Source organism: Cynocephalus volans, chromosome 2 (genome assembly GCF_027409185.1).
Source record: "Cynocephalus volans isolate mCynVol1 chromosome 2, mCynVol1.pri, whole genome shotgun sequence".
Lineage (NCBI taxonomy): Eukaryota > Metazoa > Chordata > Mammalia > Dermoptera > Cynocephalidae > Cynocephalus > Cynocephalus volans.
In genome coordinates, this window is record NC_084461.1 from 141,921,401 (window position 1) to 141,942,255 (window position 20,855).

The window sequence follows — 20,855 nt, forward strand, 5'->3', positions numbered from 1 at the left end:
CAGCAAATACCTCTCGGCCCCACAATGACGCCAGCTCTCTGGGGTGGTTCTCAGGCTGGAACTTGGTGGGCAGAAGCAGGACAGAGGTCCTGAGTGGGACCCCCTTTCAGCGAAGAGTAGGAATCTTATATTTTCCACAATAACTGATGTTATATGAGTATTCTATCAATCCTACCTTACACATATTTTAACATTTTAACATTCCCGAAATAAGAATGCAACATATAATCAATGGTATCTTAAGCACTGTGTCGTGGTTTAGTTGGCAGGGTTTTTTTTCTTCTAATTCTTATTGGTACATAAAATAATGGTGCATCTTATAGTAGATCTTATGTTTGAAGAAATATTTATCTCTTTTTTGGAAGTACTGGTCTTGATAAGCATTATTTAATCCTTATGAGAACCCTATGGGGCAAGTGTCATTATCTCCCCATTTAACAGGAGAGAAGGCTGAGGCTCTCAGAGGTTGGGTCAACTGCCTCCCAACAGCTAGTAAGTGGTTATTACAGTTAATTGTATATGTCAGCTAGGCTACAGTGCCCACTTGTTTGATCAAACACTAGATATTGCTATGCAGGTAATTTTTAGATGTGATTAACATTTACCATCAGTTAACTTTAAGAGAAGCAGATTACCCTCCATAATGTAGGTGGGCCCATCCTATAGTTAAAGACCTTAAGAGCAAAGATGGGAGGAATTTTGCTTCATGCCTGAGTTCCTAGCTTGCCTGCCTGCCCTACAAATTTTGGATTTGCCAGCCCCTACGAGCACATGAGCCAATTCCTTAAAATAAATCTCTCTCTCTCTATCCAATTGGTTTGTTTCTCTGAAGAACCCTGACTGCTGTAGAGCTGGAGCTGGGACATCCGGCCCTGCACATTCCTCTGCTGAGCCTGTGTTCCCAGGAGGCCCAGCTCCAACCAGCAGGCAGGACCCAGCTCCAAAGGACCCAGTCTTGCTGCTGCTAACCCCCAATATCCCCCACCTCCCCAACATGAGGAGACACCCACAGCAGCTGATCTGGGAGGGAAAGCTAAGGAAGAGAACCCAGAGACCAAGAGCAGATGATGTGTTTATTGCGGGATACCTTTTTCTCGGGGCTGGGCTGGTGGTGAGGCTCTACCGGGGGGGTGGCCTATGAGGCCCCAGCCCCAGAATAGACAGATACAATAATTTGTAATACAAGCCAGTCACACATAAATAGAAGGAGGTTGGCAAAGGAAAAAGAGAAAAACAACAAACAAACATGGAGTTTCCTGTGCAGACAGAGTGGCAGTGCCTTATCCACATCCAGTCCCCCTTCTTCTTCTGTGTCCACGTGGAGACTTTCATCTGCTCTGAAAAGCTTCATCTCCCCGGCATCCAACTCAGCAGCATGCAGCCACCTGCCTGGTGGTCCCCTGCCATAGCTTCCTAGGCTGCAAATGAGTCCAGAAAACCAAGATGGGTTCTTCTTAAAAAACAAACAAAAACTGCTTCTGTGGTCCTCTGCATCTCCCCTTTCTGATGGGTAAACAGTGTGTCCCCCAACCCTCAACCAACCAAAAGCACATGCTGAGCACAAGCTGCGAGTCAGAATAAAAACATATTGCACATGGTGACAAGAGTCTTCCTGAGGTCCCTCTCGCTGCAGATCCCCAAATACTGGCTTTCATCCAACCAACAGCTTGCCTACCGATGGTGTCATATACCCACATACCTCCCCACTCTCCGAATCTGGGTGGCATTAAGCAAATATTCCACATTATTATCCTTTGCCATTAGCCAAACTCAAAGCTGAGACTGGGTTTAACCTCATGAACACTAAGCATGTGGTGGGGGAGGAAGGGATTGTCTGTTTCAAAACTTTGTCTTCCTTTCAAAGATCTCCCCCACCCCTCAGGTGATTACCTAAATATTACAGGTGAACACAACATCCAAGACATGGAATCTTCTGGAACCGAAAGCCTAGAAAGTGGCTCTCCCTAACCACATGCTTTTGAAAAGGGAGCGCTGTTGTTAACCGTGGGTCCATCCCAAGTTGGGTTAAAACATACAGCCCCCACGTGGGACAGGCAGTGTGGCAATTAAATTTTTTTTTTCTAAGGAGTTTTCAAGTATCACAAAATCCCTGATTCGGTATGTAAACAAGACATCTTACTGAACAGAAAGCTAGATCACTTCTCGAAGCAGCAGCACGTGAAATATCTAAAAGACCAAGAACAGTTTTAGGTTCACTAACGAAGGCAAGACAGCTGCCCACTGTGCCTCAAGGCAGGCTCAGGCATAAACACACACACAGGCCCTCTGTATGGAGCAGGGAAAGAAAAGCACCCGATACGGCATCTTCCAGGCGTCCTGAAAACACGCCAGGCTGCCCTTTCTCTTTCAGTGGTGTAGCTGCCATCGGCAAAAAGGAAAGAAGTCTTTGATGCTAAAAACCGGACATGCTTGTGGATGAGGGGTCTGAGTCCAGTTCTCAGTCTCCTGGCCTCTTACCAAGTCTTTCTTGATTCGCTGGGTCCCTGCTTGAGGGATGGCCACTGAGCCATCCCTTTATATCCCCAGCCACATGCAGAAAACGTTTTTCAGAGGAATGCTCTCAGGTGAGGTATGTCATTGAAAGTTTTGCTCTGGGTCACTTTTATTTAAGAAGAGCATGAACCCTCTATGTTCAAGGGCAACGAGGCTCTTTGGGGATGGCCTCCCAGTTGCTTCTCTTGGCCGAGCTCCCCTCTTCAATGTCCTCTTCCTCTGCTGGGTCTCCAAGCCTTCCCCAAGTGGCACAAAGGTGGCCTATCTGTCAAAACAGCCTGTTGGGAACATGTGGGTCCCACTGAAGTAGCTGCTTCCGTAGGTGGTGGCCAGGCAGTGCCTGGGCTCAGCTGCAATGGCCATCTGCATGCTAAGGGATGCAGGGATGGGCACGGGACACATGTCCAAAGTCTGGAGAATAGGGTACGGGGAGTGGAGGGATGAGCCCGTGCCCCCTGAGAGCAGGCTCCCTGAGCGGTGGACCTGCAGAGAGTCCCGATAGGCCAAACATAGGTCCTGCACAGGAGTCTGGAACTGGGCCAGGGTTGTCGTTGGCTGGCTGAGGCTGGGGTAGGTGGGTGGCTGAAACAGCACTTGGGTGGGGGCTGGGGGCGTGCTGGGCACCATCGCCAAGGCCTGGCTCTTGACTGTGACAGCGTCCTTGAGGACATTGTCATATGCTCTGAAAGGAAAAGACCTGGGTGAGACTTGGAGGTCAAAGGCCACCAGACACCTATGTGCACTTCTACCTGCCTTGCTAAGTGGGGTCCAGACAGATGCACGTGCTCTGTCACTGCTGGGCCTTGCCAGTCTGTAGCATGGTCCCAGCAGTTCACCGACTAGACTCGGACCTCAGATCTTAGCTTGGATCTGCTTTCTTTTCTTCTGAATCCTTGAGACGAGGCTGGCTGTCCCTGCAGATCCTGCATTGCCCATTCTCAGCTGTCAACACCCAGATGATTACTTCTGATTACTGCCTGGCTGCAGGGAGGATCCCATCTGCTCCTGCTAACCACTGTCCTCCCAGCACCTGGCACTGCGAGTGCTCCCGGTACCTGATGAGCACAATCTGTGCCTTCCTTCCAGGCACTGCTGGGCTAGTTCCATCCCCAGTTGAGTCACTCCTTAGCTAGCAGATACCAGGCAAATTGTCCCTGGGGTCTAGTTTTCTCCATCTCAAAGGGACAGTAGAACAGTGTTTTTTGCCATCTCTAAAAAAGCTTCCTATAAAGCTTTTTGGGGAAACAAAACAATTAGAGGCTTACGTAAGAGAGGGAGAGTGGAGGGTACACCAGATCTGAGGAGACATCTCAGAGCGACAGCCATCGGTGACAAGGCAGGCCGGAAGGTGGGGACACCCACAGCACTCAGACCAGGCCATGTTCTCTGGCTCTGGGGACCTTCTAAAAAGCACACATTTTAAAACAAGGCCTAGGGAGCAGGGCTGAGATCTCAGAGGACTAAGACAAAGGCAGCCACCAGCCAAGCTTCCCACACCAGGAAGCAGAGAGGGGGCTCTGCAGGGACCTACGTGCTTTGGCTTTGACCACCCCTGGTCCACCGGTCACTCAGGCCAGCATCCAGGATGTGCTGCCACCTGTCGGGTGGGAGAGGGACTGGACCAGGTGTAGCCACGGAGGTGCCATCCTGTCCCATCTGCCCTCCTCCCTGCAGTCACTATGAAGCTCTATTGCCTCCAACACCCAGTTTTCTGGTGTTGGGTCCATGATGCCTTGAAGCATCTTCTCTGATAGACCAAGTGCTTTCTCCCCATGATTCTCAGATCCTTGTAAGGAGGCTTTGGCCTCTTATGTGAAGCCACCTGGGCTTAGCTGGCTAAGGGGTTAGCGTTGTGGTCACATCTGAGAAAAGTAGCTTATAATTAGAGTCCCTCACTGTGATTATCCATAAGACCACACGGGGACTAAGATCAAAGAGCCCAGATATTTGCAAGGAGGTGCACACAGCATCTCCTCTCCCTTGTTTCCTGACCTTAAAAATGCAAACCCAGGGTGGGCCCATGGCTCACTTGGGAGAGTATGGTGTTGATAACACCAAGGCCATGGGTTCGGATCCATATATAGGGATGGCTGGTTGGCTCACTTGGAGAACGTGGTGCTGGCAACACCCAGTCAAGGATTAAGATCCCCTTACCGGTCATCCTTAAAAAAAAAAAATGCAAATCCAAAGCTACCACAAATAGGAAGAGCTGACTCCCCAAACCCCACTTCTATCAGGAGTCCCATGGCCCACTTTACATGAGACACTATAACACCCAGATGCAGGAAATCACCCGTGATCCGAGGTTGGCCTCCAGGGCAAGTAGAACCTCAATATTTCAGAAACACAGAATTCAGAAGAACTTACACCAGCAGGATTTCGATACATGTGCTGAGATGCTCCAGGGAGTAGTTTGAGATCCTCTGTAGGTCTCTGGTCCAGTAGGGAGAAAGCTGCAGGCAAATCCTGGAGGCCCCAACACAGGCTGCAGCAACCACAGAAGGCTGGAATTTGTAGAATACGTGATCTGAAAGAGAGTCACAGAGGGAGTTGGCATCAAAGAGCCTCCCTGTGGAGTCCCATGCCTGCCCTGAGAACTGGTGCACAAATGAATTGATTCAAAGGCTGTGAATTGCTGCCCTAACATTAGGATGAAAAATTAGAAATGGTGAAGTTCCAAGAATAAATCTTAAACACCTTGGCTCTTAGACTGAGATTTCTGATATCAGCCTAGATCAGTGATTTTCAGATTACTGTCCATGGTTCCCAGAAGGCTGCAAGAGGCTTACTGATGGGCTACAAACAGAACCACAAAACATTTGTCGTTTCTTTGGCTATTAGGGATGAATGACATACCATTTCAAAGGCTTCTGTTTTAGGGTATGACCAAAGGCTACTTATTAATTGTAATAACGCCTGGCCCACTCAATGGACAATCAATGAAAACCTGAATGAATGAATGAATGAATGGCTACAAGAGTTTGATATTCATCACTAAAATGGGCACTTTACTTAGGTTGAGTGAGAGATCTTAATGTCCTACTAAGATACCTGGCAACATGGCAAAGCTGGTATTATTTATGTGCAAAGGCAAATAGCTGAAATTCCCAGTTTTCATGAATGACACTTGGTTTTCAGTGCATTATGATGTTGTCTTAATTGTTCATGATTTTCAATTATGAAATTCAACTTTTGCCTTTTAAAGTAAAGTCATCCCTTTGTATCTGTGGGGGATTGGTTTCAGGATGCATCACGGATGCTGAAGTTCCTTATATAAAATGGCATAGTATTTGCACATAAACTATGAACATCCTCCATATACTTTAAATCATATCTAGGCTACTTACAATATCTAATAAATGTAGATAGCTGTTATACTGTGTTGTTTTTTATTTGTATTATTTTTTATTATTGTACTGTTATTTTATTTTATTTTTCTGAATATTTTTGATCCGAGGTTGGTTGAATTTGCGGTTGGTTGAATTCACGAATACGGAAATTGCAGATAAGGAATCCATGGATACGAAGGACTGACTGTATCAATCAGTCAGAGTGGCATTATGGTTACAGGCACAGTCATGGAATCAGACTCCCCAGGTCAAATCCTAGCAATGACCTTGGGTAAGTTATTTCACCTCTTGAGCATCAATTTCCTCATATGTAAAAAGGGAATAATTGAAATGATTTTTGTGTGGGTCGTTGTGAGGTTCAAATGAGAACGTATGAAAAGCAAGATGCCTGGCACACATCGAGTGCTCAGTTAATGTTTGATGTCACAGTCATTGATGTTGCTACTCATGACCATTTGGCTTGTGGTGGGTTATCAGGTGTTTGTACCAGCAGTACTTCTGACCTAGTATTTTACCTAACACAGAAATTTTAAGACACTGGGAAAGGTGGGTTTCAAGTAAGAGTCCTCAAACAGGGTAACTTTTATTGCTAAAGCAGATGTAAACTTAACTCCCTGCCCCCATCCTATCTGTATGATGACAGATCTTCAGGAATGACCTGCCTGCGAATCTGTGCTATTTAAATCATTTATGATGTTCCAGGTTACTGTAAGAAAAATTACCAGGTGATCTGTAAGTTTGTAGGGTACTAGCTGTATATAAGCTGCTATTTCTCTTTTACATGTTATTAGTAACACAGTGGGCAAATCCTTGCCCCTGCTTTGCTTATCATCTGCAAAGTGGGAGTGATTTGGTGCATGGGTCCCAGTTAACAGAGAGGGTCCTCTCTGGATGGACATGCCCCTCAGAGCCACCTGATCCCAGCCCCTGTGTGGTGGGGAAGGGGCGAGAGGTCCTGACATCAGGCTGCAGCCGTCTCTGCTACCCTCACCTTGCAGGGTGACCTCTAGGAAGTAATGGGCGTACTCCTTGAGACACTCTTTGGTCTTGCGGGGGCAGGTGGTGGGCCAGGTGTGGCAGTGGTGGTCCTTCTGGCTGACGGAGGCCAAGAGGTAGTAGTCCAGGAAGTGGGCGGGTGTGGGTAGGCAGAGATTCCAGCTGAAGGACTCCAGGAGCAGCAGCTCCATGTTCAGAAGTTCCTTCTTGGTGAGGGTGAAGTTCTGGCTGCTCAAGATCCTTGTGCTGTTTATCTGCTCCAACTTGGGTACATGGTCTTCCCTATCCTCGAACTTACCTATGGGAAGGAAGGGAAGCAGAGGAAGACACTTGCCTGCACCCAGGAAGCTAAAAGCCCACCTTACAGAGCCTGGACAGTGCTGGCAGAGAGAACAGAAAGCAGAAAGGCTGGAATGCAGGGGGAAAAGAGCACACATTCCTCATCTGTTAAAGCTGTGCTCAAATCCCCAAGGCATCACTTCCAGCTGTGTGAGCATGGCCAGCTGTCTCAACCTCTCTGTGGCTCAGCTTCCTCATCTGTAAAACGGAACCTATCTTTCACAAGGCTCTTGTTAGATTCAATGAGAAACTGCACACCAAAGGCTCAGACCAGCATCTGGAACACAGGTGGCGCTGGATGGCAGTCAGCAAGAGAGTCAGGATCTGGGAAACAAGATCCCTCCACCTCCATTTGGCTCTCCCCAGCCCAACCTCCAGGCCATGTCACAATGACTGTGCAAATCTGACCCTGTCACTGCAGATGTGGAAAACCCTTCAATGATACCCCACTATCCTCAGTATTGAGTTCAAACCCTATAAATGGGGGTCTTAGTCTGGCTTCCTTGAGAAACAGTTTGCTTGGATGGTGAGTTCAGGAAAGATAAGTAAATAGGGAAAGAAAACAGGAAAGGGAAGAAAGCCCAAAAGGGCACATGGAAAATCAGAATTATGGACAACTGGAGCTGAATCCTACTAAGGAATTCTGAGAAACAGTATAAAACACAGGCCTTGGGGTACCCCACCCAAGGGTCAAGGAACAGAGGCACTGACATGTCAGCCCCTAGAAGTCATCAGTGTGGACTGCTCCCAGGGGACAAAGGGGGCTCCTAATGCACTGGGGGTCAAGGTCCAGGGGCTGTGGGGGTTCATGACAGCCTCCACTCTATGAGGCTCTGCAGGGTGGGAGCCTCTTCAATTTCAATGCTCTTCTCTCTGGGGGAACCCACCCTACATCTATTGGTGGCCCCCATCACTGGCAGTTTTTTGGAAGCACTGTGCTCTCCTTTCCTACAAGCCCTCGTCTACGCAGCCACCTGCCCGGAACACCCTTCCCCATCCCTCTTCATAGCTAAACTTGACGTGACCTTCACCTTCTCGGACCACAGTCCCCATGCAGTAGTGCACGGCTCCCATATCAGGTGGCAAGCCCCTCAGGGGCCTGGCCTCAGTCTGGTCACCTGTGGCCTCCAAGCCCAGCCTCACGAGCACGGAGCTGCTGCTGAGCAAAGGTCAGAAGAGGCAGTGGGGTAGCCCGGCCGACCTCAAAGCATGCGTTGGTGCCAATGACGGGAACGACAAACACAGCGTTCACACACCTGCTCACACCTGCAGTGCCTCTGCCTGGTTCTCATCAGCCTCTCGAGCTTTTTAGGAGAGATGAGGAAATAAGCAGCACAGGCTGCTCTCCAGTGGATACAACACATTCCAGAGCAAGGCCTCCAAAGATGTCACTGCAAAATGAAACACCGAATCTGGGCAGGCCAGGGTCTCTGTCTTCTCAGTGAGCCCGGCTGCAGCCCAGTAAGACAGCATGACAGGAAGCTCTGGTCTTGGCTGGGGAGGAGTTGAGCTGATGGAAGTGAACACCACAGTGCAGGGTGGAGACACCTGCCAACCACGTCCTAAACTGCTTATAGAGACCTCCACCTCCTTCCAGAGCCCAATCTGTCAGCCTAGAATGGTGCTGCCTCCAAAGTACACACCTCTTGTCTTGCACACATGGGGAAATCCAGCAGGTGAACACAAGGTCACAGCTGCCCAAGGGGGAAGAGCCTTTTGTATGGCTGGAAATACTGGGGGTGAGGCCCGCTGGCCTGTGCAGACTCACGCTCCACTCCCACCCCAGCACAGGATCCAGCCAGAAGAAATACTGACCCTTCCCCACCTTATCTTGTGTCCTTAGTTCAGAGCCACTAGACATCATCAAGGCACTTTTCATACTCAGATTACTTGTTTAATATCAAGTATTACTATGAATGGCTGGCACCTGATTCGAAGCCCCATGATGACAGGAACCAGGTCCAAACCATTCTCTGCTGTGCCACCATTTCCCAGCACAGTGCCTGGCACATGGTAGGCACCCAATGAATATCTGTTCAATGAATGAATGAATTAATTCTACTATCTCTGGATAGTAGAATTTTAGGCCATTTGGATTTTTCTCTGATAATCTTGTATTCCCTAATTTTTCTCCAATGATCATGTATTCTTCGTGCAATGTAAAAAGGAAGAAAAAAAAAAAAAATATATATATATATATATTGTGTGTGTATGCAAAATTGCCCAGGTTTCCCTGAACCTTGTGCTGAACCGAGCCAACCTTGTGGTATGCACTCAGTAGATACGAGCTCTCCTATCTTTCCTGGAGCAGAAGGTGACACGGTGAAAGACACAGCCCCTGCAGACACATGCACCATACTGTGGGTGGTACTAAGACCCTTGCAGGGCATTGCTGGCAGCCAGCAATCAATTACCACCCGCAGATGTTCTCCAGCAGATTAGTTTCCTCCTCCCCTCCCTGCTTTTCAAACCTTTCACAGCTCTGCTACCAGGCCCCAGGGGATTATCCTCCAACAGAAGGGGCCTCGCATTACTGAGGAATCAGACCTCACCTGCCCCCACTGTTCTCCACACTGGGGGAGCCTCCTGGGGGCCCACCACATTGCAGACCAGAACCAGGAGGAGCTGCATCTGAATCCTCCAGTTTGCTCTGGACCGAATAGTACGAGACTACACAGGCTGTCTATTTGTTTACGATCTAGGAACGTGCCCCATGGGAAGATGCAAAGGTCATACAGCAAGGAAAATGCTTCGCAAGTGCCCAGCACACAGAAATGGACCGTGCTTCATGCTGGCCAGAAACCAGAGCCTCACTGCATCCTTTCCAGGCTGGTTCCTAAAGGATCCCCAGAGGCTCAGAGACAAAGCTAATCAGAGGACTCAGCTTCTACACACATAAAGGACTTGGGAGCCCTGCTCTTGACTGCTGGTCAGGCTGACCCCAGCGGAACGACTATTCTACAGCACAATACATTTCACAGCCAGAAAAGATTTTATGAGTTTCCTGGTGTTGCACATGCCCGGCAGACATTTCCTCCCTTCCTCCCGTGACCATGAGCAGGCCAGCCCCTTGTCCTTAATGCTGCCAACACCAAGCACCGTTATTCAGCTGCTTCCTTCTTATCGACAAACTGCACAGACAACAGATGCCTGGAAGTCTCCAGGAGGGTCTCCTGGTAGAGGCTGGGGATAGAAGTATGAGTCCTTCTATGTCAGACAATAGCCACAGACTCTCCTCGACTCCTTTGACGCATTTTTTATTTTGAAAATTTTCAAGTCCACACACACAAAAAAGAATAGAACAATAAACACACACGACCCTTTACCCAGATTCACCAGTTGCTGACGCTGAGCCGCATCTGCTCTGTCTGCGTGCACGTTATGTATACAGTAGTCCCCTTATCAGTAGTTTCACTTTCTGCAGTTTCAGTTACCTGTGGCCCCAAAATAGGTGAGTACAGTACAATAAGATATTTTGAGAAAGAGAGAGACCACATTCACATAACTTTTATTATAGCATATTGTTATAACTGTTTTATTTCATTATTAGTTATTATTGTTAACCTCTTCCTGTGCCTAATTTAGAAGAAATTAAACTTTATCACAGGTATGTAGCATAGGGAAAAAACAGCATGTATAGGGTCCTGTACCATATGAGGTTTCAGACATCCACTGGGGGTCCTAGAACTTATTTCCCGTGGATAAGGCGGGGACTACTGTATTGGTTTTGCTGGACCAATTCTAGTGAAGTTGCAGAGTGCCATGCCAGCCCCGAACTCTTCAGCATCTATTCCTGATGTCATTTTCCTACAAATCATAATGCTACTAGCAATTCTAAGACATTGACATTAATGCAATAACATTTTCTAATATTCAGTCCATATTTGACTTTCTCCGGGGGTCCCAAAAATGCCTTTTATAACCTTCGTTATTTTTGGATCTAGGATCCAAACCAGGTTCATACACAGAGCCTATCTCTTACTCCCATTTTTTGGTTTGTTTCTCATGACATTGACTTTACAGAAGACTCCAGGCCAGTTGTCTTAGAACATGTCCCACATTCTGGATTTGCCTGATTGTTTCTTCATGATTAGATACAGGTCAAATGATTAAGCCAGAGAACAACAGGGTGATGTTCTGTTCTTCCTTCCAGATCACATCAGGAGTAGCATACAACATCAGTTTCTCCCAGCAGTAGTGATGCTGTTTGATTGCTTGATCAAGGTGCTGACACCAGAAATCTCCATTTTAAAGGTACCACTTTCCCTATGAAATTAATAAGTCATCTGTGAGGTGATACCTTGAGACTGTGAATATCCTGTTTCTCAACAACCTTAACTCAATGGCTTGGCACCCATCAATGGTCCTTTCTGAATAAATTATTACATGGGGGATTGAAAAAGACGTTCAAAAATCCTATCATTCCATCTACATTTTTCTTATTTGATATTCACATTGTCCCAAATTTGAACAGCAGGAGCTCTATCAACATACTTCCAAGGTGAAAAAACATGCTAAACTTCTTGAAGAACTTACTCTGATTCTCGAAGGCCAGGCACACGCTGTGTGCCCGCAGTGTTGGCGGGATGGTGCAGCGTGTAAGTAACACCTCTTAGAAGCCCTTTACATGCCTTGCTGGCTGGTTCCTAACCCCACTCCCGGGGTTGGTGCAAGTCACAGTTAGTGGACTGATGACCATGAGTCCAGCCAAGTGGCCTAAACTCTTAAGCACAGGCTAAGCCTCAGTGGTAAGACACTGTTCATCCAGCTTCAGCAGGGATGCTCACGGCCTGGCATTTCTTTTCTTTTAAATGGCATTTTTTTTTTTTATTGTGGTAAAATACACATAACATAAAAGTTACCATTTTAACCGTGTTTAACTATACAGTTCAGCAGCATTAAGTACATTCACATTATTGTGCAACCATCACCACTATCCACCTCCTGAGCTCATTTCATATTGCAAAACTGAAACTCTGTACTCATTAAACAATAACCCCCCTTCAACCTCTCCCCGCCCCTGGTGACCACCATTCTGCGTTCTACCCCATGAATGTGATGACTCTGAACACTGGCTTATCTTCCCCCACCTACTGTTCTGGCAATCAAGCCTTAAGGGAGACCAGAGGGTCCCTGACTCTTCCGAATTAGGGCCAAGAGAAGTAATATTTTTAATTGCTCTTAAAAAACTCCCTTTATTTTGGAAAATTTTAAACATGCCCTGCCAGAAAAGAGAGAGAAAATGTTACAATGAACCCCTGTGAATGCATTATCCAACTCCAACAATCATTGACATTTACGTTGCCTTTAAAAAAATTGTGAAACAAGAAGGTAAACAGCACAGAACAAGGTTCTATAAAAATCAGTGTTGTCCCTGTTCCAGCTGCCCAGACCCAGCGCTGCCCACTCTTGATTCGACAGGCTGCTTTGTGTACTGTGCCCAGTTAATCCCGCAACAGTCCTTCATGCCTGGCAAGGTGCCCATTTACAGAGTCACTCAGGGTCATCTGCTGCCATTCAGGTGCCAAACCTAGGCTCAGAGACAAGGCCAAAGTTGCCTGGCTAAGAAAAACCAGATTTTAAAGCAACAGCTAGCTACTTTTCTTCCTTAAAGAAATGCAATGATTTTAAAAACAGGCAAAGCTACTCTTCTCCAAGAATGGCCACTCTCCTATTTTAAAATCTTTTCCTCCCTCTGTTTATCCAAGAATAAGAACTAATATTTGATCAGGAATTGAGACCCTGTGGTTCCCCCACACCTTCCAGCAGCCCCCTGCCCTACCTTGTGCGGTGCTGATGATAAAGGAGGGATGGGGGAGGTGGGTCAGACAGATAAAGAGCTGCCACAATGGTGTCCTGGCCTGGCCCAGCGGGGCATGACATCTTTCCAGGCGAATGTGGGAAGTGCTAGCAGTAGAGGTGGCAGGGACCCAAGAGGAAAGAGAAAACTCTGGTTGAAAGGTCTTTTCCCCAGTGTGCAGTCCTTGCTGGGGAGAGGGAGGCCAGTGTCCCCAGAGTGGAAGTGCCAGGCGGAGCCAGTCTCAATAGAGACCTTTCTGATGCTAATTCTGTTGCTTCATGATCCTTCCTCTGGAGGAGAGAGAAGTGGCCCCAGGAGGGGCAGAACTCCACCAGCTTTACTTATGGTCCATAGAGCCAGTGACCACAGAGAGCCAGGAATCTGGGAGAGGTCCCGAATGGGAAAAGGCCAGAATGTCCATCCCAAGGGCTCGAGGTCAGGCTCAGGTGCAGGTCCCAGTTTTCCATCCTCATTCCCCTCATAATTTGTGTGATCTTGGGCAATCACTTGGAAACCCACACCTCACAGGGGTGGTAGGGAAGGCTCGAAAAAATTTGGCAGGTAACATTACGGGCACAGGCCCTCCAAAACATGGTAGCGGCTGCTGCTGTATTATTTATTGAACACGCTATTTACTCTTTGCACTCCAGACCTGAGATCTTCTAAAGTCCTGTTAGTTAGGAGCAGATGAACTGCTAGAGTGGTGGGCCATGCCACAAGACATTTTCTTTCAGGTTCTGCAAAAGGGGTGGAAATAAGCCCAACTAAAGGCTCCCTAGACCCTCACCTGATCTGACTGGCAGGCTGTGCTGGATGCCTAGAGTGGACACTAGATCTGCTCCAGCCTCCTTTTCCAGGACAATGATCTTGAACTCTGACCTTCCCGATGCTGGTTTCAAGGCTCACAGCCAGGGAGGGAGGCAGAGGGGAGTGTTGGGTCCAAGGCCTTTCCCAGGTGCCCCTCCTCCCCAGGGGTGGGACTTTTCCCAGGTCACCCAGCTGGTTAGCCAGAGGCAGGGAATCCACACTCCGTGATGTGATCTCTGGGAGGGCAGGGGGCTTCAACATTTGGCTCTGCTGTATCCCAGCCTGATTCACGGGAGGAATCAAAACATGCTGGCAGCCCTTGCTCCACGCCTCGCTTTACTACGGGGGGAGAGGGAGTTCCATGTTTCCCACGTGGAAATAGAAGCTCAGAAAGGATGAGATGCCCCAATCACCCAGCTGGTAAAGGATAAAACAAAATTAAAAGGGTGGCTGTCTGCTCCAGGAGGGTAGGGACCACATCTGTGCTGCAGAACACTACAGATCCCATTTGCTTATTAGCACAGCATCTGGCATAAAGTCAATACTCAATAACAGCTTTTGTTTTTTCAATGAATGAATAAATGGTTCCAAAGTCCAGAGATTTCTATACCACAAGCAGGAAACCTCATCTATAGTCACAAGGCCCGCTGCAATGCCACAGTCTCCATAATGAGTGTACCTATCTGGGTGGAGGAATTCCCGTGGATGTGGGTGTCAGGCTAGCCACAGTGTCTTCCCGTCTAACCAGCCTGTTCTCTGCAAATACTCTTTTCTTCAGTCTCCCTCTGCTTATGTTATTCAACAGTTTTATTCCAGAGCCTTTCCACTAAAGATGTGTATGATCAGCAGGACTTATTTAAGTCAAAGGAGTGAATCTCTAGCAGGATATTTTCTGTAATAAAGTTGGCCCCCCATCCCCACCTATTTTTTTTTAAAAAAACTCTTTGACTTTTTGTAATTATTAGAGACAAGAAGGGCACTTACTACTCTTCTCCAAAGAAGTCACTCATACATCCAGCAGACAAGTGTCTTTCTAAACCCCCAGGGGAGACAGATTGTGAGCAATTTGATGGAGAAGCCAAGAAACTGCTCCGAGGACAACATCCTGGGAAAAGGCTGCTCTCCCTTTGTAATGCAGCGCAGTGGGCAGAGTGCACATGCAGCCACCTACGACCCTGCGGGCTGGGGCGAGTCTCAACTCTTAGGCCTTTGCTTCCTCATCTGTGAAACAGAAATAAGAGCAGGAGACAGGACCGTGGTGAGGATGATGTGGAGGCTCAGTGGGCTCAGAACGGCGCTCTTTATACACCTGTGCTAATGCAGCACCAACCCCATAATCACAGTCACAGACTCAGTGACTGGTTTCTGGATGGAATTTGGTGTGGGGGAGAGAGAAAGCCAAGGAGAAAGCAAAAAAATCCTCCCTCTACAGGACAGTGCCTCAGTGGTCTTTAGGGATGAAAGGAGGCTGAAGACCATTAGGGTTGGAAAATGGGAAGCATCCACCTCCCGCTCTGCCCTTAAGGACCTGCTGCAGCTGCACCCGAGATCTCTGGCCCCTCTAGGGATCCTGAGGTTAGGAAACATCCTGGGGAAACAAGCCTCCAATATCAGCCATACCCGGGCTTCAGAGGCCCACTGTGTAGACCCGGTGTGAAGGTGGACCTGGGAACCCTGCCTGGCTGGGCTCCCTTCCTCCCTAAGGACACAAAGAAAAAGCCCCCTTCCTCTCTCCTTCCTGTTTCGTTCATGGCCACATTTCCAGTCTCTGGCACAGAGAAGGCCTGGATAAATAATGAATGAATAAATGAGTGGATAGATGAAAGAATGAAAGTAAGGACATTTCTGATGTGCTGAATCAATTCCTGAGTCCAATTTTGGAAACAGAGACTGGAGATGAGGTTGTGGGTGGTTGTTTTCTTCAGGAGGAAATTGTGAAATGTCTCCCGGCTCAGAGGTGGCACTTGGCCAGCTGGGTCACACACGCTTCCCTTCTTGCTGTGAGGACTTCCCTGTCTCTGGATGGAGAAAGTTGGTGCGATGACTTAACATGGTAGTCTCAGCAAGTCCCTGGTTCCTCTGTGCTCTGCTTTACAAGTGACCGAAATAACTTCACTGACCGTCTGAAAGCAGGACCTGAGTGTGGGGGGGCATCTGTCATGTACAGGGCTGGCATCTGTGGCCAGGGTCAAGCATGTGGCTCATGCATTGGAATGGTGTTCTCTCCCATCACGAAGGGTTTGGTGTCAGTTCTTTGCAGAATGCTCATTCCCAACTCACCAGGGACTGGCTCTGGACCAGGTCTGGTGGGGCTGCTGGCTGCAGGGCCGAAGGCGTGGACATCAGGGGTCTGGATCTTTGTTCCAACCTCTGCTGGGAGCAGGGAGAAGGAAGAGGAGGGGCAACCCTGGCCACTGCTCTCCAGGGTAGGAGGGTGGCCGCTTCCAGACCAGGTCCCGAGGGCCAATGTTTTCATTCAGACATTCAGATCACCTAAAAGGCAGCTCTGCTGGCTCAGAGCACAAAAAGCCCAGGAGCCTCCCAGCAATCTCTCCATGTGCTGTCCTGAGGCTTCCTGGAATAGCCAAGGAAGGAAGTGATAGGGGTAGGACAAAAGCTGCTTCTGTGTCCAGCCACTGAGTCATCCCTGAATCGTCTACCTGGCTCCCCATCCTAGACATACCCCTTCCTAGCTGTGTGCTTTTAGGCAAGCTATCTAACTAACTGGACCTCGGTTTCTTCCTCTGTTAACCGGAGCAAATAATACTGCCTATCTCACAGGGCTGTTTTGAGGATTAAATGAATAAATATGTGTGAATAATTCAGAACACTGAGTGGCATATGAACACACAATAAATATTAGCTATTCCATTATCACTGAGACTACGATTTACCCTCTACTCCCAAATTCTGATTACAGAAAAAAATGTAGTGAGATTACAAGTGATTTCTATTTTATTCTTTACGTTTTTTTCCTATCTCCTAATTTTCTACAAGGAACACATACCACTCTCTCGCTGAGTAAAAACATTTGAAACTCCACAGAAGGCAGGACACTGCCAATGGGAACCTGGAAACCAGAACTGGCAGAGTAACTGCCAGAGGTTCCAGAGCGTGCCTCTGCTCCAGTCCAAGAATATCTCAGCATGAACCTGCTTTACAAGTGCTCACAAGTCAGGAGATGTCAGACTTTCCTAGAAGAGTCCCAGAAACCCCACCACATTGGTGACAGAGAAAAGACTTTTCCTGTCTAGACACCTAAATGCTTGTCATTAAAATAAAGACAGGAAGCAGGGAGAAGCAACACATGCTCCTTGAAGACAATCTCAAAAATCCAGGCAAACACACCAAACATGAAAAGAATCTCTAATCTCTCCACTCAGGGATATAACAGGCTGGCATATTTCCTTGGAGTCTGAAACTGGTTTCGAAACCAACCCAAAGCCGCTCTGCTGGTCCTATAACAACAACCATACTGGCTAGGTAGGTGAGGGGTGCCCAGTGAAAGGCGGGCTGCTGCGACCAGGGGTCACTCCCCAGTGCCAGTGGAATCTCAGGGCAAGGAAGAGCTGTAATGAATAAGGACTCTGGATTTCCTCCCTCGTGGACTTCGCCATCAACAGGGGAAAGGGTACGATGCAATTCCAGCCGTAACGAGTGCATAAGGTGCTACAGGACACAAATATTCACTGCACTCGATAAAAAGAATATAAAAACGAACACCTAGCACCCAGCAGCCAAACTTCAGGTAGTGTGAAGAGCAGGAGGGCTGCCTGAAGTCAATGTCCTGGTAATTGTCCTGCTAACTGTGCGAACCATGCTGTTCTCCTCACAGCAAGGACACTTGGATTTTCTTAGAAGGGTGACTGGCTGTTATTGGCCTCTGCCCAGAGACCTGCTGGTAGTGCTGGGCTTGAAGGCTGCTTCTTTAGGAGATGCCTCCAGATCATAAGCACCTTGAGGATGGGAGCATGATGTGTTTTGTGCTCCACTGTCACCCCAACACTTAGCACAGGCCTGGTGCACAGCAGGTACATACGTGTGGATTGAATCATCTTCAGCAACGGGGACTGGAGACATTACTTCCACTCACCATGGTCTCTCCAGGGTCGACAGTGTCTCTGATATAGCAGAGGTCCACTAAATGTCTTTTGAATAACTTACCTGCGTGGGGTCAGAGGATCCCGCACACTGCATGTTCAATGAACTCATGCAGCTTGAGATCCTCCATCTCCTGAAACAAAAGCACTGAGAGCACAGAACCCCAGGCCCTGGACAAACATGTCTGGGCACTAGACTTGCTAAGGCAAATTATACAATTTAAGAGTTTCCAGCCCAGCCAGCTGTCTGACAAGCACTTCACACAAAATCCCTCCCCTGAAATAGCTCTAAGCCTGTCAGTCTGCAGGGATGGGAACAGGAAATAGAAAATCACCACATCCTCCTCAGCTCACTGTGCTGTAACATTCAAGCCCCGTGCCTGGATTTGCTGAGTACGACCCTCATGTGACACACCACCCTTCCCAGTCTGCCTGGTGCTGTGTGGCTACCACCCAAATGCCACTGTTTAGAGGATGTACCATTGACGTGGTAGCAGCTTTTAGAGGAAAAAAACACAACTGTCACATTAAGTGTACACATCAAACATAAGACTATCCTGATTCCTAAAATGTTAAAACATTTCCAAATGCTCTCCATGGCAGGGAGGAAATACAGTGTTCCTCCTGGCAACTCCTGCATGACAAGCAAGGAGCTATTAAATGATCTGCACAGGGGCTGCCATGTTTCCTTGCAGATATCAATAAATCTCATGCTTTACATCCACCACGTATAGTTAGAGCCCCAGAGGCATCTCAAGCATCCCCAGCTTTGGGGAGAGATGATGTGCATAATGTCCCCAGGCAGGAAGCAGCTCATTAGTTCGTCCCTGTCTACCAGGAGGGATTAAAACTGCTTTAGAGTTTCTGAAATCTCCAAGGGGCAATCGCATCCCACTCCCTGCCTTGCTGTCAAAGAAGTTGCTTTCCAGAAGCAACAGCTGCCGAGTATTCAAAGCAGGAGGGGTGAATTTGGGAGGGGAAGGGGCTGGTGGGGAAGGCATATGAGGGAGTGAAGGTGGTTTGCTGAGAGAAAGACAGCCCTCTCCTAGAATTTCCTGAAGCTTGGAGAGCAAGCACCCAGCAGGCAATAGCTTTTATTGGTATTGGCCTGTGAGATGAGGCTATTGATTCCTGGCTTAAGGAGCCCTGCAAGCAATGATCTGGGAACCAATCCTTGTCTGTGCATCCTGGACAGGGCCAGGTAGAAACGTGGAATGCAAACATACCCCCATCTGAGAGCACAGAAAGACAACCACGAGTGGCCACTGGTAAGGTACCAGGATGGAGAGGAGGCATTGTTTGCTTTTTGATAGTTAATTGTTTAGTTGGAGAAGAGAGGTTCCAGTTCCAAAGGTTCCCACAAATTAAGTTCAATTACAGAAAAAAGGGATCTTGTCGGCTGTTGGCTGAGTTAAAACCTCCACAAGGCAATTTAGCACTATCTATCAAACATCTTAAATGCACACACCCTTTGACCAAAACAATTCCACCTCTGGGAATTTATCTATGGACAGACTCACATAAGTGTGCAAAGATACAGGAAAAAGGACGGTGGCTGTCATATTGTTTATAGCAGTGAAAAAAAAAGAATGGCAACGTAATGTCCATCAATAGAGGAATTGTTAAATGACAGTGTTTATAACATTGAGGACTATTTAGTCAATAAAAAGAGAAGTAAATCCGCACAGGCTGATGGGGAAAGATGTTCCGTTATGTACCATGAAGAAAGCAACTTTAGTATTAACCCGCTTGTGAAAATATACAGTCAATTCTTGTAATTTCTTTCTTTCTTTTTTTTTTTCAGAGATGACCTGTATGGGGATCTTAACCCTTTACTTGGTGTTGTCAGCACCACGCTCTCCCAAGGGAGCCACGGGCCAGCCCTCAACTTTTTTTTTTTTTTTTTTTTTTTAAAGATGACCGGTAAGGGGATCTTAACCCTTGACTTGGTGCTGTCAGCACCACGCTCACCCAGTGAGCAAACCGGCCATCCCTATACGGGATCCGAACCCGCGGCCTCGGCGCTCCCAGCGCCACACTCTCCCGAGTGAGCAACGGGCTCAGCCCCAACTCTTGTTATTTCTACAAAGTCACCTTGAACACTGAATTAGTGAATCCTGAACCATTGCTCCTAGAGGAAGACAGAGGGTTAGGTTCCTGCAAGCCTCTGATCGCAACATTTCATCGACTGATTAATACACGACCCTGTTTTGTATATTTCTGTTTAATATATTGTTGATTCATTAACACTGAACTCACAGCCAACAGCACTATAATTCATGCCTGAACAAAGCTTATCGATACACATATTTTCTCTACAAGGCACATCACATCCTTCTGGAGCTTAGAAACACTTGACAGTGCTTCAGTACTATGTTTGGGGGTCATTTTAAACAGTGAAATCGCACCCCCCCTCCAAAAAAAAGCACAAAAATGAGGAAAACATGGCACTAAGAACACAAAAAGGACACCTGTTTGCAGCTGAAACAAGAAAGCAAAGAGTTTCACCATTTAATCTCAGCTGGGAATACACATATAGAGCCACTCATATTTTTCACTGTTCTGTGCTTGTGCATGAATGACTGAAAAAGTACCATCTTTGATTTGGGGTTTGGAAAAAATGTTTAGTGAATAGGCAAATTCACAAGTATAGGATCCATGAATAATGAGGATCGACCGTGTGTCAGTATATGCAAAGAACACTTCTAGAAGAATACACTAGATGTTTAGTTAGCTCAGTTGGTCAGAGTGTGGTGCTAATAACACCAAGGTCAAGGGTTCAGATCCCTGCACCGACCAGCCTCCAAAAAAAAGAAAGAAAGAAAGAAAGAAAAATACACTAGATCAATTTTCGAAGAAGATACAAGAAAATGTTCCCAGAAGTCAGCATAGGAGAGTGGGATGGGAAACAGACTTTTATTTTATTCTTTGAATATCACTTTACAAGTG

At 47.4% G+C, this 20,855-nt stretch overlaps 1 protein-coding gene across 1 annotated transcript in view; it reads right to left on the bottom strand.

Annotated features, from left to right (window-relative positions):
* Positions 1-2,775: 2,775 nt before the first annotated feature.
* Positions 2,776-20,855, bottom strand: part of CCNJL (cyclin J like) — a 46,724-nt gene continuing 28,644 nt past the window's right edge. The window contains exons 3-5 of the mRNA XM_063088241.1: positions 6,856-7,158; positions 4,882-5,041; positions 2,776-3,196 (exon numbers count right to left, since the gene is read on the bottom strand). Coding sequence (XP_062944311.1) covers positions 2,776-3,196; positions 4,882-5,041; positions 6,856-7,158 — 884 coding nt within the window. The remainder of the gene's footprint in view (positions 3,197-4,881; positions 5,042-6,855; positions 7,159-20,855) is intronic.